The 15,439-nt window shown below is 35.8% G+C and overlaps 5 protein-coding genes across 5 annotated transcripts; 2 read left to right on the plus strand and 3 right to left on the minus strand.

Annotated features, from left to right (window-relative positions):
• Positions 1–259: 259 nt before the first annotated feature.
• On the plus strand, positions 260–4,643 carry LOC120771378 (GPI ethanolamine phosphate transferase 3). Its single transcript, XM_040099341.1, has 6 exons — positions 260–693; positions 755–1,398; positions 1,468–1,651; positions 2,087–3,692; positions 3,762–4,207; positions 4,280–4,643. The coding sequence occupies exons 1-6, from the start codon at positions 541–543 to the stop codon at positions 4,478–4,480; spliced, it is 3,234 nt and encodes a 1,077-aa protein (XP_039955275.1). The 5' UTR covers positions 260–540; the 3' UTR covers positions 4,481–4,643.
• A 353-nt stretch (positions 4,644–4,996) lies between these two features.
• LOC120771665 (H(+)/Cl(-) exchange transporter 7) lies at positions 4,997–8,902 on the minus strand. Its single transcript, XM_040099781.1, has 12 exons — positions 8,611–8,902; positions 8,241–8,441; positions 7,971–8,172; positions 7,485–7,753; positions 6,817–7,425; positions 6,657–6,750; positions 6,400–6,569; positions 6,158–6,340; positions 5,862–6,065; positions 5,639–5,797; positions 5,485–5,568; positions 4,997–5,429 (listed from the first exon to the last, which is right to left on the minus strand). The coding sequence occupies exons 1-12, from the start codon at positions 8,818–8,820 to the stop codon at positions 5,307–5,309; spliced, it is 2,508 nt and encodes an 835-aa protein (XP_039955715.1). The 5' UTR covers positions 8,821–8,902; the 3' UTR covers positions 4,997–5,306.
• A 648-nt stretch (positions 8,903–9,550) lies between these two features.
• Positions 9,551–11,345, minus strand: LOC120771584. Its single transcript, XM_040099657.1, has 2 exons — positions 10,092–11,345; positions 9,551–10,009 (listed from the first exon to the last, which is right to left on the minus strand). The coding sequence occupies exons 1-2, from the start codon at positions 10,763–10,765 to the stop codon at positions 9,901–9,903; spliced, it is 783 nt and encodes a 260-aa protein (XP_039955591.1). The 5' UTR covers positions 10,766–11,345; the 3' UTR covers positions 9,551–9,900.
• A 500-nt stretch (positions 11,346–11,845) lies between these two features.
• On the minus strand, positions 11,846–14,032 carry LOC120771583. The gene is made up of 5 exons (XM_040099656.1): positions 13,933–14,032; positions 13,505–13,865; positions 13,113–13,421; positions 12,561–12,764; positions 11,846–12,500 (listed from the first exon to the last, which is right to left on the minus strand). Exons 1-5 carry the CDS (start codon positions 13,956–13,958, stop codon positions 11,883–11,885), a joined length of 1,518 nt encoding a protein of 505 aa, XP_039955590.1. The 5' UTR covers positions 13,959–14,032; the 3' UTR covers positions 11,846–11,882.
• A 343-nt stretch (positions 14,033–14,375) lies between these two features.
• LOC120771585 (adenylate kinase isoenzyme 6 homolog) lies at positions 14,376–15,277 on the plus strand. The gene is made up of 3 exons (XM_040099658.1): positions 14,376–14,524; positions 14,587–14,738; positions 14,808–15,277. The coding sequence occupies exons 1-3, from the start codon at positions 14,473–14,475 to the stop codon at positions 15,135–15,137; spliced, it is 534 nt and encodes a 177-aa protein (XP_039955592.1). The 5' UTR covers positions 14,376–14,472; the 3' UTR covers positions 15,138–15,277.
• Positions 15,278–15,439: the final 162 nt, after the last annotated feature.

Here is a 15,439-nt window from a genome sequence, read left to right on the forward strand (position 1 = left end):
TATTGGCTTAAGCGACATCTACGGTGAAAAGCTTTTAACCCACAACATGCAACGATGTAAATATATAAAAGTTCAAATTAACCATATTAATTATTTTTTGAAATGGTTTTGTCGTTTAATTATAATTTGTGAAGTTAAAAATATTTTCTTTTATTTGCAAAATTATGACGTCCATACATTCTTAAAAATAAGGTCTATAGGTTGTTATTGCTAAGTCGTAAGTAAGTCTATTCATATGTGCCCTGACAGAAGTGTTTTCATAAACAGCTGACGTTTTCATCTCAAACGACAATAAAAAACGAAATTATTTATTGTTTCACAGTATTTTTTGCATTTATTACAGAAAAATAAGTCGTTCATTGACCACGAGATATAAAATCAAAATTCAATATGCAAAGATAAAAGGTATCGAGGAGAAAACAGAAACAAGTTCTCAGCACATCGCAGTAATAAATTCTAGTCAGCGCTAAGCGGAATCACTGGAGCTGCTTTGCGTTAATATACATTAATAGATTTTACCTAAATTAACCTAGTCAAGTCATGAATTATGCGTGGAGCTATTTTTTCGTGCTAATATGGTTGGCTTATTTGATATCATCTGGTGTTCTGCTTTTCTCGCGAGGTTTTCTTCTTTCACGTGTATCCAAAACGGATATTAGCTCATGTCAACGCCTATCTTTAAATGAGAGTGATGTAAGTCATTAATTTATTGTATTAATAATGAAAAATGATTGCATATATTTTTAATTTACAGGAATATTTTTTAAGTGAGGAAATTGTACAAGAAATCTTCAAGGATGTCAACGCTACTTCCAATTTGTGTCTGCCCCAAAAGTCTAAAGTGATTATTTTGCTCATTGATGCACTAAAATATGAATTCGGGGTCTATAAGGAGAATATTTCAAATCCACTACCTTATGAAAATAAGCTGACAATAATGTACGATTTGATACAAAGTTCGCCCGAAAATGCACACCTCATGCGATTTAAAGCCGATCCACCAACAACCACTTTACAGCGCCTTAAAGGTCTTACAACCGGCAGTTTACCAACCTTTGTTGACATGGGTTCGAACTTCGCTTCACCCGAAATCAACGAAGACAATATTATTGATCAGTTGGTCAGACATAATCTGCCCATAGTATTTTTGGGTGATAGCACATGGACAGATCTGTATCCTCGACGTTTTAGGCGTGCTTATTCCTATCCCAGCTTCGACATATTCGATTTGGATACAGTCGACAACAAAATTGAACAGTTATTGCCAAAAGAACTTGCAAAGGATGACTGGCAGGTACTTATTGCTCACTTTCTTGGAGTTGACCACTGTGGCCACAAACACGGACCTTTACATGAAGAGATGGCCCGTAAACTCAATGAAATGAACGAAATCATAAAGTATGTCACATATACATATACTTATTCTATCGTTGCCAATAAGTTTAAATTATTGGTTGTATTTTTTAGATCAGTTATAGCAAAAATGGATGGTGATACAACTTTGCTTGTGATGGGAGATCATGGCATGACGGCATCAGGCGATCATGGAGGCGAAACCGATGATGAAACTAATGCATTGTTATTTGCCTATACTAAAGGCAACAAATTTATCGGCAGCGAATTCGGTTCTGATAATACAACTATGCAGCAGGTAAGCTTATGACCACCAAAGCGAGAGATAAACTCATCAACGAATTTATAACAATCGCCCTTATCGAAATGTAGCAATGCGTAAAATTTCTTATCAGTCCAAAATGTACATATTTATTTTAAAAATCATATCACATATTTTAATGTAAGAAGGCAGAGATAATATGCAATCGTTATAGCATTACGACGCACGTCAAGTTGTGCCTTCTTAAACAATTAAATTTACCTTGATTCTGATTATTTTCAAAATGAGAACAGATATTAGCAACAGTCAAAGCAACTATAGAAAAAGGCTTTCTTCAAGTAAATCCAATTCATGCATAGAAAATTTTCAAAATTTCTTTTCCTTTCATTCGTTTTCCTTTTACAGAATTGTATTATTAGTTGTGCCCTTTATTATGCATAATTTAATAGTCTATAATCTTGTGTCTTTCAGATCGATCTCGTCCCCACGTTGGCCACTATAATGGGTGTCCCCATACCCTACTCAAATTTGGGCTTAATCAATTTCAACATCGTACCTGATATTAAAGTGCCGTACATGAACAAATTCCAGACACTTTTACTCCATGTCTGGCAAAATGCGCAACAGATGTATAAGTACTTCTTCAATTACGCTTTAGAGAACAAGCGTACATTCAGCGTTGACGAATTGGAGAATATGCATAACGAATATGTCTTATTCACTCATCGCGTCAAGACGGTATACAATGAAGCGGGCTTCAAATCATTTATAGGTGATCTAAATGCTAATATGCGACTAATTCTTAACACGTGCCGTGAAATTTGGGTGAAATTCGATGCTGTGCAAATGTCTCAGGGTCTCTTGTTTACGCTGCTGCCAATATTCTTTTCATTTCTGGTAGTCAACAACTTAAATGCCTTAGAGCTCTACCGTATATTCACACCGAAGGGAGTTACATTTACGTATCTCGTAAATATTGCGGCTGGTTTCTTTGGGTATCGCTACTTCAAGAACTTCTCTTTCAAATCGGAGGACCATGGCGTGATATTCTTTACCAACATCGTCAGCGCATTTATTCTGATTTTCCACACCCTGCAAAATTGGCGTACAATTGCCAATAATTGGTCGGCGGTGAAGCGTTTCGGCAATATGCCAACTCGGATTATTTTCCTAATCGCCGTCAGTGTATTCTTCTCCAACAGCTTTATAATACAGGAACCGAAAATACTGTCATATCTACTGGTAGGATCCATTCTCCTGCTGGCATATGAAATACTTCAGAAATGTGTGCGTCTTGAACTGAATAAGCGCTTCAAATGGTCACAATTTTTACGTTCCACCATCGCGCGATTGCTACTATTCAGCGTACTGGCGATTATTATCGTTCGTTACACGTATGCGCTCTTTCGTTGTAGAGAGGAACAGGGAAACTGCGTAGATTTCTCAGGCAACTCTGACGGTTTCTCGATAAAACGTCCCGCAACCGGTAAGACCTACATTTTAGCGGTGGTCATTATAGTGCTGTACACAACGCTCTCCCGACTCTATCTAAGGCACAGCGGTAGCTTAACCGGCGGTTCGCCCAATGTATGGCTAGCACGCTATGGGCCCACAATAGCTTCGATTTGTGCTGGCGGGCATTTGTTGCTTGCCCATAGTGCCGTGAAAAATGTGAAGCGCACGCACATCGATGCCATGGCGCTGGTAATTTACGGTCTCATGCTTGTGCAGATAGTTGTGCTGTGCGTTTCGCCATTGCTGACTTTCTACGTTCTGCCCAACTTTAGCACACCTATTCAAATTAGGCCGTGGGACAACGTCATACCGCAGATATTCAAGAAGATCAAGCGCATGTATGACGACGCGGAGGCTCGTGTCAACCAGATGGATGCAATGGTCTATGGGCTGACCACCGTGTACTCCTCAGCCACTATCGTGTTTGGACTGTTTCTCAGTATGATGCTGATTGTACTACTCGAACCGCGTGCCACAATCGGTATGGTCGCGTGTATAGCGATTTCGGTTGTCATCATCTTGGTTCATTCCACATTGCGCTTTCGAACAGCAGTGAATCTAGGTAAGAACACTGAAGTTAACTATTTAATATTTGTATTTATATCAGCTGACATCTAATTGTTTACGTTAGCAAATTGCATACAGCCAACATTTACGGGTATAGTCAGTTGGTTTTTGTTGGCACATTTCTGCTTCTTCGCCACGTCCCATCAAACCACCCTCTCGCAGATAGATTGGCGCGCTGCTTTCGTTGGTCGTACAAGTGGTCTTGGGAAGTCACATCTAATTTCTGGAGTCTTAGTTATATTGAACACATTCTGTGGACAAGTGTTCTTTTTTTGCATGTACAATCTGCTCAGTTTGTTAACATTCTCACTTTGCGCGCTTCATCCGAAATTCATAAAAGGTCCAACCTCTGCAAACACGAATGCGAATGGGACATCCGCACCATCAACGGTCGATGGAATTGGTTTGGACATGATGCGTGGCGAATTTCTACTGTATGAAAATGAAGGCACCTTCCTTGCCAGTTCATTTAAACTCGCAGTACAGTTTTTAATACTACAAGGAATTAAGGTAAACTATTTTACATTTTTTCTTATTTTTATTTCTAATTCTAATTAATTTCATACATCCACTTCGTTGCAGGTGCTTTGTGCCATGCTGGCTTGTACCATTCACTGTCGTCATCTGATGGTGTGGAAGATCTTTGCGCCGCGCTTCATTTACGAGGGCATCGGAACATTTGTCAGCCTGACGGCTCTAATTGTTGGATATTTCGTTATTCTGCGTATTAATCGCGCTTTAGAGCGTTTAATTTTCAAGGCGAACAACTTGAAATTAGATTAAAATGATTTGTTTTACAGTTGTAATATTATTGTAGATACTCGTTTTATGATTTTACCTGCCTTAGCCCCCAGCTGCTAATGCAGGCATAATTTGTGTTTTTGTGTTTGTATACTTTACAATAGTATTGATATTTTGTATTAAACTAATTTATTTGAAAGAAACCCACGTTACTGCATTTGATATTTTAAATAAAAAGCGGAAAATTTGAAATGTCTCCAAATTATTTCCCAATTCAGAATAAGAAAAAACTTTACCTCGGTTGCACCAGAACTATAATATCCTACAGAATCAAAGAAAGTTTCCATACAAAAACTTGACTTTGACCGTCTGTATGGTAGCTATATGCTACAGTGGTCCGATGTCGGCGGTTCCGACAAATAAGCTGCTTCTAGATTCCGATTATAATTATCCAAACGATTTTCTAATATCGTCGCTTAACGCCCATTGCAAAAAATATCAAACAAAAAAATACAAAAACGCTCGCTCACACTTAAAAAAAACTATTAACCGATTTTCTGCATTAAAACATTACGTTTTTATCCTCCTACGTGACTTCGGAGTTCAGTCCATACTTTACAATATATTTTGACAATTTACAGTACATATCAAGTACAAAAATACATTAAGGGTATATATGAATATCGATTACTAAAAAACTACACAATAAAGTAAATAGTCAAATGAATTAACGGGGTTAATGTATGAGAATATAAGAAGTTATTCGAAAAAATAAAATCGGATAATCCACAGTTGGATATTTATACTGCGACTGCATATTATAATAACACAGTCATATTTTATATTAAATACATGGGCATGCAATTTATTATTTATACAAAAAATCCTTGCGTGTAATAATACCAACAACACGATTTTCACGATCAATCACAATCATATGACGCAAGCCCAGCGCCCGGAACTTCTTAAATATCTTTGATGCTGAATCACACTAAAACATGCGTAAATGAATATCGTTTAACTTAAACAAATTATAGAAAACTTACTTGACTAACACGCACTGGCGATGGATTCATAAAAATCTCCAAATTTACTGTGTAATTTTCTTTTTCATTTGGCAAGCGCACGCTCTGGAATATGAGGGTCAAAGTAATTCGATTATTTGCGCGTTTGTAGTAGTAGTTAAATGGGTTTACTTACGTCAATTGACGGATAACGTGGGTAAACGTTCCTGAAGGTTTGTATTGAAACCTCTTTCTCCCAAAAGTTTTTCTTTTCTTCGTAAAATGAATTCAGCAGAATCACAATCAGTTGTGAGCGCAAAACAATACCGCAAACTCGACCATTTGCCCGATTATTCTGAACAGCAGGAAATACAAACATATAATTTAAAATATAAAAGTAAAATTTGCATTTTACTAACACCCTTCACATCCTCCACTACTGGGAAACCGTTATGTTTACAACGACGCAGTACTTTATATATGTACTTCGCACTGTCGCATTTCTTTATACAGACAACAGGCGTGCTCATTAATTCTGAAGCTTTGAGCCCTTTATACTTCGGTAGAAGCTCCCATGGCAATATCGGCACACAGCTCATTTTGATTTGAATGTCGTAGATGCCCTACAAATTTGCAATTTTCCATATGTCATAATGGTGAATGGAGGAAATGAAACTTTGCCTTAAAATATTTCTAAAATTAAATAATAGCTCACCTCAGTAAAGTAATCTCCGACCCACTTTGCACTAATTAGTGTCACAATGAGAGGAAAGAAAAATGATGTCTCCACACCGGTTGTCTCCATGAGTATGACCGAAAGGCTAATAGTCATACGCAGCACTCCACCTAAGTTGGCCGCTGCGCCGATGAGGGCATATTTACCTGGACTCAAAAATGTCTAAAGAAGAAAGTATGAGTAAGATAGCATTTACGATTATCTTCACTCTCGTCAATTACCGCTTCAGGGAAAATATAGAAGATGATCATGGCCACTAAACGGCCCCAAGCGGCTCCTACTAACCCCGTTGGTATAAATATGCCAAGAGATACATTTAGACCAAAAGTAACACAAGCCAGGAAGTAGTAAACTAATGTGAATACCGTCAGCGTTAATATTTTGTGCGAGCCTATGAGAAAAATAAGAAAACGAAATAAAGTTAAACACGAAATATATTACAGGAAAATAAAGTCAATTATTGTATATATTTCTGTACCTGGTGGATCATGAAAGAGTGAACGTACAGTCGCCTCCGGTGTTTGGAACCAAAGTGCTGCTACTGCGTTGTATTCATTATCCTCACAAAAGAGCTGCAAATGTTATGTGATCATCTTTAGATAAGCTAAAATGTTATTTAAATTTAAATTGATTCCTACTTGTACTGGATAATCGGTTGGGTCATTTCCGAGTGGGCGACAGTCATTTATGAAAAAAATCATAACACATGCCAATGTCACACCGATAACTGCCACAAGTGCTGCTTCTAGAATTCGTGCAAATTTGAACTTAATGAAACGTGAACGAAATCGGTTGATATGCGTATTATATGAGTTCCACATGGCACCCAAGAGACCACCAGTTACGCCGAATAACATAAATATAGGTAACTCAAAGTATTCAAATGTGAGGGGTTGCTCGAATTTGCCCAAATTAAATAGGCCCGTAAAAGTAAAATTATTCAAACCATGATATGCGGAAAGGACAATGTTTAGCGTGAACGAACTTATAATAGATGCGACCAGGGTTCGCCAAATAAGATTTTGGTTCCAGAAACTAGCTGCCTCCTCCAACGAGAATAACATTCCGCCGATTGGAGAGCCGAAAGCAGCAGCAACACCAGCTGCAGCGCCACCCAAAACAAAATCTCGTTTCTCATGATCATCTCGAAAAGCTCGAAAAATTCGAAAATCCTTAACAAACGTTGTACTTTTTCCTTGCGATATACCCGCCGCAACTACGGCGCCGGCGTGAGCCATTGGACCTTCCTGTTCATTTTGAATCCATATTATTAGTAAGCATTTTATATATATTTCATGTTAATCACCTTTCCTCCAACCAGACCGCCTACCACCGCCGTTACTACACCTACCGCTTTTACAGCCAGTGTTTTTATACGAACAATTCGAGGAATTTTAACACCGTTAAGATAACTTTTAACTTGAGGCATTCCACTGCCAGCAGTTATTGGCTCCACATAAGTTACTAACGCTGCACCCAATACCACTGGTACTATGCTCATTGCCATCCAGTAGATATACGGAATAACCAAATTTCCTCCGGGGTTGATATTAGCAGCTACATTGTTGTCAACAGCTAGAAGTAAGATCATTTCGTTATACATTTATTTCATTTCGGTTATTTGGTTATTTGTAAATAAAAACTAAAACCGTATTTTCCGAATTGGTTTTTTGAAAAATAAGAATTTTACATTTACATATACATACACATAAGTACTTCGGATAAGACTTTGGAATTTCAGAAACTTAAGTTGGTATAAAGACTTTACGCATTTAGAAATTATTGTTCGTACAGTTTTTGAGAAACGTGTATTTTACTGCAGACAACTCTTCAATGGGAATGTCAATAACGCAGGCGATTAGCGCGGTCACAACACCAATTTGTATAAATATTATCCAACGCAGAATATCTTTTCGAATGTTAAAACGCGCATTGTCGGAGAATTTTTGATCTTCCTTGAATAGTACATTATCACATACATCATAATCCAAACTCTGTCAATTCATTGAGAAATTTATATTATTAAAAAAATCTCTAGCAAAAAATAAACATTAAAACGAACCTCATAGACATCATCTTTAAGCGCAGTAGTGTTTAGAGTGGTTGTACGCGAACGAATATAAAAAGTTGGTTCAGTTTGTCTTCCATTGGCTCTTCCTTCATTGGCCTCTAGGTTATGTGCTGATCTTAGACTATTATTTTCCGACGACATGGGAATAGAGTTTGTATCGAGACCTGGTGGCTCCTGACCACCTCGATGTGACTATTTTAAAAAACGAGGATTATTAGTGTTTGTAGAATAAGCATTGGTGATAAGGGGAGTTAATGACTCATTGTTGCTGCATTGAAAAATTGTGGGTTTAATACAAGAAAGCGAACTTATGGAAACAAGACATGCTAATTTTTGAAAGGGATTTGTAAAATAAGCTTACCCCAGACGAAGTTGGTTCCGCACCTCTTGGGTGTATTGCCAGAGGTTCGTCGTCGTCGTCGTCTTCGGTCTCTTGCTCCTGCATTTCTTTGTGTGCATCATTTTTTGACTTCGAAACTTTTGTAGGTTTACTTTTATGTAAACTAATATCATCCTCGTCCTGGCTCGAATCGATATCAATCAGATGTTCTACGTCATCAGCTTTTTTCATTGTTAAGTTTTAATGAATGTGTTGCTTTATAACTAAAGTATAAAAAACAAATGTTCTGTAAAATCTTATCAACAATAAATTTTGCTTTCGCGCAAGGTTGCAATTTTGATGCGAAAATTGCTTCACAGATAGGCATTGTTGCGGCTTTCGTTTAAGTTGTATGTAGGGTCTTAACATAAATGATATTATATAAATGCGGGCTAGGGCAATTTATTGAATTTACGTTTTTGATTAAATATAGTATACGTTTTTAACAATATTAAGAATCTATGAATAATTAATATATGTATTGCTTACGAAAACTTTCAGTGCATGTCTGTACAGTCGTGCGCAACTTTGTATAGCGTGTATAGTTTCTGTTATACATTAGCAATATTATTAAAAAATGGTAGTATTTGAAAAATAAACCGGGGAACACCAAAACTATGAAAAAAAGAGTACAATTTTATTATGAATTCTTATCCAATAAAGTGAGAATTGGAATCGCATACATATATACAGACATATGCAGACATTAACTGAAAAATGTAGTACAAATGCTTTCCAAACTCATTGAACAGAGAATCCGGTCTTTCTGATTCTTTCTGATCAAATTAGGTTAAGATGAAATGAATCTCAATATGATCCTTTAGAGACTTTATTTGACTACACTTGTATTACGAATGACTAGCAGATAAATTTATTTATGGGCTATTTTTCATTTTAATGTATAAAGTAAAACTTCAAAATATTTCTCGTAAAATATACATTTTTATTCTAGGCCATTTAAATAGGAATCAAGTTTCGCTTAGGTTATGATTTTATTTTCTTTATATAAATTGTGGCGTCTCACATGACACTTACATTAAAAATAATAAATATTGAAATAATAACATTGTTATACAAAGAGTATGTAAATGCTCTCTGAAAATTTGATTAAATACGTATTTATATAATAATACAATAAATTAGTGTATACTCGCAGTAAAGAGGAACTATGTGTTTGTTATTAGAGACCTAAGTTTCTTCGTAGGATTTCGAAGATAATAAGTCTTCTTTGATTGCAACATTTTTCAGTTTTTTGTTTGACTAGATTATAATTTAATCGTAACTTTTTAACGGGTATCCACCATTAAAAGTATCCACAGAGTTGATATTTATATTTTCGATTGCACAATATCCGTCGTCACCTCTAAGGTAACTGGTATAACTGAAAATAATTGAAATATAATATTTTTTCATTATTAGAGAAACCATAACTATGTAAAATAATAATGAGTGTTATTACTTACATATTGGAAAAAAATTCCGAAAATGAGGGCAAAGTAGTTGAACCGGTGTTGCCAATGTTATCATTTTCTTTTCCTGCTATTATAATATCGTGGTAGTTATCATTTTCAATATATGTAAAGTCCGCGAAAGAAGCAGATGGTGGACGGGGAATGGGGCTGCTTTCTTCCGTTGGGGCGATTTGAACATTACAATTGAGAGCATGTTCGTATGCAAATTCTTCGTTGCAGTAACCGATTGCTTCCGTCTCTGCAACACTAGTCTCCTCATCATTAAGTGATTCGTTGCTGTTGTTGTCATTACATTTTGCAGCAGAGTCGTCAAAGCGCCAACCATCCCCATTAACTACATATCCCAGACGTAGTAAGTAGTCAGCAACGGTTTTTTCTGATAAACTAATTATTTCGGCAATTTTTTTTGTAGTAAAATGTGGATTTCTTTCGATTAACATTTTCACTTTATCACAATCTGCCACTCCAGGACGACCAGTACGTTGTCCATCCACACAACTTGTGTCGCCCTTTCGAAATTTTGAAAACCAAATTTGTACCACTCGCTCACTGACAGCATCATTGCCATACACCGCACAAATCTTTCTTTTCGTCTCGGTAGCTGTTTTATTTTTGCGGAAATAGAAAAGCATCAAACAACGTAAATACTCCTTCTTATTTTCCATATTTGAATGGCTCTGAATGACTGTAACTTAGCAATAAAAACTGTTTAATAATATTGGAGAACAATTGTGGCTGAGATGAAATACGCCAAGCAACTGATTTCCAAAAATTAAGATTTCCTTCTTGCTGGCTCGACGTTTCTCGATATCATTGTAATTAGTAAAAAAGCGAGATTACTTTTTTTCTACCCTTATCTACATACATAATTCTGTCGGAGTTTATGTTTGGAGTTCACGAGCACGTACCTGCTTTTGTGTCTCTTTTTTAAATCATAAACAATACCCATGTGGTAAGATTGTGTAAAGCGCGACGGTGGAAGGGGTAGCTATATCGTTAGTCAGGCAAGCTGGCAGGGGCACAATTATGCATGTAAAAAACACCCTTGCGAGAGTGGAGAGCAGTTTTTTGTAGTTATGCATGAGGGTTCGTCTTGGGTGAAACTTATGGAAACAACCCCGAATGACTTTAAATGATAAGCGGTGGTGACTTACACAGAATCCGCGAGTGTAGATGAGTATAAAAAATGCAAAACTCGCGATAATTAATTTCCTTTCAATACCTTCAAATAGAAATTGATTCGTGGAGGCTTCGAGTACATTCTAACTTGTGTGCATTCAAATGGAATCTTAATACATACAAATAAAAATATGATAGACATCTTTTATGAATATAATGAAAATGACAAAAAAGTACACATTTTCTTAGCAGAAATTCAGTATTATCATAACTCGATGCTAATTTTTCAGAATGTATAAAATTGATAACAGTTTCAATTTCTAACTTTTCATTTTATTGAAATAATATACATATGTATGTCCAAGTAATTGTACAGATATCTCACAAACAAGTTGCTGAATATAACGTAAATGACTTCATTCTAAACTTAAGACTTTTAATTCCGAACTGAAAAGTAAATATGATTGTAACTATAATCTTATTTATATTATTAAATACCGGGTCAAGGCTTAAAATTAATAGTTTAACTTAACATATGTATATAGTATAATTAAGGTACTTACTAAATTATGTTTTTCTATACATCAATTCAAGTACGATAAATATTTCTTTGTGAATAATATCCAAATTAGTACCTAGACCTGCTAGATGGTACCAACATTTCTAATTATGATATTCAAATTCAGGATGCAAAAATTTAAATTTTGCTAATTCCAAGCAAAGCCAATTGTTATTAGTTTGATTGTACGTTTGCAGTTCACGATGCAAACTCTGTAATGCGGAGGACAGTTGTAAAATAATTTCATCCGATTTAGTGTTCCCGACAGACATATTGAAATTTGTAGTGTCATTTGAATATTGTGTGGTATCTACGCCGGAACTGAATCCTGAGGAACCTGACAACCCAGAAGATGTGGGATGTACAGAGAGATCGATTGGCTGTATTTCGGCTAACAGTAGTTCATTCTTAATCAGGCTACCCACGTGATTGCAGTTCAAATCGTATGACCTGCCACCAAGATCTTGACCAGCATCGTAACTGCTCACATCACTCGGACATGGGGTTACGGCACTTAAAGTTGTAGCGCGACCGAGCAAGGACTGATCGCTGTTGTTAGCATAAAGTGGCACGTGCTCCTCAGGTTGGCTGAAAGCGAAGGGAGACATCTCTATTTGAGTTCGTTGATTTATTGTCATGCAATTCATACCGCTATTGCTTGCTTTGTTGTGCGTGGACTTTACTTCATAACCCGTTATGTGCTCGTTTGTGTCTATTGTTCCCTAGGGTAAAATGGCATGCGTTTATTTTCATAAGGAAAATAATGCTTTGTTGATACTCACTGAAATGTTATTTGGATTCAAATTGTCGGATGTATCAGCATCGTTTTCATCGATCTCTTGTGTTCTCTCTGTACAACTCATATTTGCAACGGTGTTTTGCTTGAGACTGTAATTGAGTGGTTGCTCATTATAGGCTTCCATTAGTGTTATATCACGTGCTCTCTCAAAAGCAGGTGTAATGAGAAAGTGATCGATCACATTCCACTGTAAAAGGGAGAGTGAAAAAGGCAATAGTTAATGTGAAATACTCCGAGATGCGAACAACAATAAAATCAAAAATAATGTGAAAAATCAGCGTCAGTAACGAAGCGCAAGATATTTTAACGGTTTGTTGTGCTCTAAGTTTCTCTAATGAGAAGCATGGATTTTATTGCTGATATGTTCGTAACGGTTTCTTAATATTTTTTTTGTCCTTGAAATGAGATTGTTTTTATAAAAACAACTTTGCTATGCGTTATTTAATAAACATATTTTTACAGTAATCTACTTCACAAATTAGTTATTTTACTTATATTTGGCAGTTGTATGTTAAATAATAACACCGTTTATTACCTTATGCAAGATGCTCGAATTTTTCTCCCTTTTCTGTTGTTGCTGGTTTTGATCTTGTTGAATACGATTTTGTTGTTGTTGCTGTAGTTGATGCCGTTGAAACGCGGCTTTAATTTTAAATAATTCTGAAGTTGGTTGCACCGGGTATGCCAATCGCTGTTCATTCCGCGATGAAGATGTCCTACTTCCATTGACGTTGGTATTACGACGGCGCGTGGATTTACGATTGCGCAGAAATCGATCTCTCCTCTCTACCAAGGCATTCACTTTCATATCATATATTTTTCCCATTAAATCGGGATGACGTCTCTAAAAAAAATGTGAAATAGTACAATAATTAGTTAAATTTTGCGCAATCAAATTTGTTCAATTATTTTTTTATTGCTTTTCACCTTTATATGCATATGGAAATTGCCTGTGGATCGCACGCTACCACGATATACGCGATCTGGTGGGCAATTGCAACATTTCACAGTTACATTTTCACCGTCTTGAGTCTGTATCTCAAACAATTCACCGTTGAGTATGTAAGGAATATGAACATTGCGTGAGTTAGTATCAGGGACTATTGTTTTGTCAGAAGATATTGAAGTATCTAGAGATATTTCCTGCTTAGTTTGAGCAGAATTCCTCAAACACACTTTATTAGCCATTTTTAAAGCGATCTCATCGGTGGTCGGCAGATTTGGTAAATCGAGCGTGGGTTTATTTATTTCCATTTCAAGCCTACCATAAAACCGTAATACGTCCACACTATTGATATTAGAAAAATATCAATTAAGCGAGGATCCATCGACCGCACCAAACGAAATCTACTTACGGAATGATGTTTCGGTTATGCTCCATATTTCGTACTTTCTGACCTTGAGTTGTTGAGAATTAATATACCTTATACTCCAACAAATAAATCCATTTAAGAAAACAACTGTTACTATTTAATTTTAGCACAAGCTAACTTTTCAAGAATGACATAAGTTACATCCAAAAGATATCGTTACTGTAATGCTTTTGTTGGTATACATAGTATATACATTTTAGCACCAGCAGCCTAACTTAATTTCACTGGTAATTTTCTGAATAAAAGCTAAAATATATAGAATAAGACCAATAAGAATTTAAAAATTACATTCGTTTTAGGAAGAAATAAAATTATTTGATGTAGCCACTTTATATGAATAACTAGTGGGTTTATTCTGAGATATTTTCGTGGTTGGTTTTTGTCTGAGATATTGTTGTTTATTTATTCTCACTTTTGACATTTAGCACAATCAACAAAATCTTACTAAAACACGCGCTTGTGCAAATTTAGGTAAATAATCACTAAATAAACAAAACGTGAATACTTAATTATTAAATAAAAATGGCCACAACAGATGAGAAGGTGGATGCAAAACCAAATATATTGATAACAGGTAAAGGAAGAAGTTTTATGTTTAAGAATCGCTAATTTGCTGAGTACATAATTTTATTTCAGGAACGCCAGGTGCGGGAAAGTCGTACCTGTGTGAAAGGTTATCCGATCAATTAAAATTAAAATGGTTGGATTGCTCTAGAATTGCTAAGGAAAACAACTTCGTGGAAGAGTATGATGATGAGTACGATTGTCCCATTCTTGATGAAGACAAGGTATACACGGAGTTACGTTTATGTATATTTACAAATTTATATACATATGTATATTTTTATTCCCTTCAGCTAATGGACTATATGGAGCCATTTATGCAACAAGGCGGAAATATAGTTGAATATCATGGATGCGACTTTTTCCCTGAACGATGGTTTGAAGCTGTTTTTGTGGTTACATGTTCGAATACTATACTTTTTGATCGTCTAAAGGAACGTGGGTACAATGAAAAGAAATTAAAATCAAATCTTGAATGTGAAATTTTTGGAACAGTGCTAGAAGAGGCACGCGATTCGTACAAACCAGATATTGTTGTTGAATTAAAAGGTGATACCAAACTGGATGGTGAACAAAGTTTGAAAACCGTAAAAAATTGGTACAGAGCATGGAAGCGAAAGTAAGGCATCATTCTACTTTCAAAATTATCTCTGAAAGTGAATATAAATTAAAAAATCGTCAATACAGACAAAAGCGATAATCAGTTAAAGTGTGTTTTTTATATACAGGAAGTGAATAAAGAATACTATTTTTGTATCTAGGATATATGTATGTGATACATAACTATTGTTCTACATATATAGTTTTCAATTAGGTAAAGGATTTCGCAGTTTCGATATTATAGTAAACAAGAAAAAGCGTTAATTTAATCCATGGCAATTATATGAGGACATCTTGTCAAACAAAAAGTGTACATACAAAGAAA

This window comes from Bactrocera tryoni, chromosome 3, assembly GCF_016617805.1.
Source record: "Bactrocera tryoni isolate S06 chromosome 3, CSIRO_BtryS06_freeze2, whole genome shotgun sequence".
Lineage (NCBI taxonomy): Eukaryota > Metazoa > Arthropoda > Insecta > Diptera > Tephritidae > Bactrocera > Bactrocera tryoni.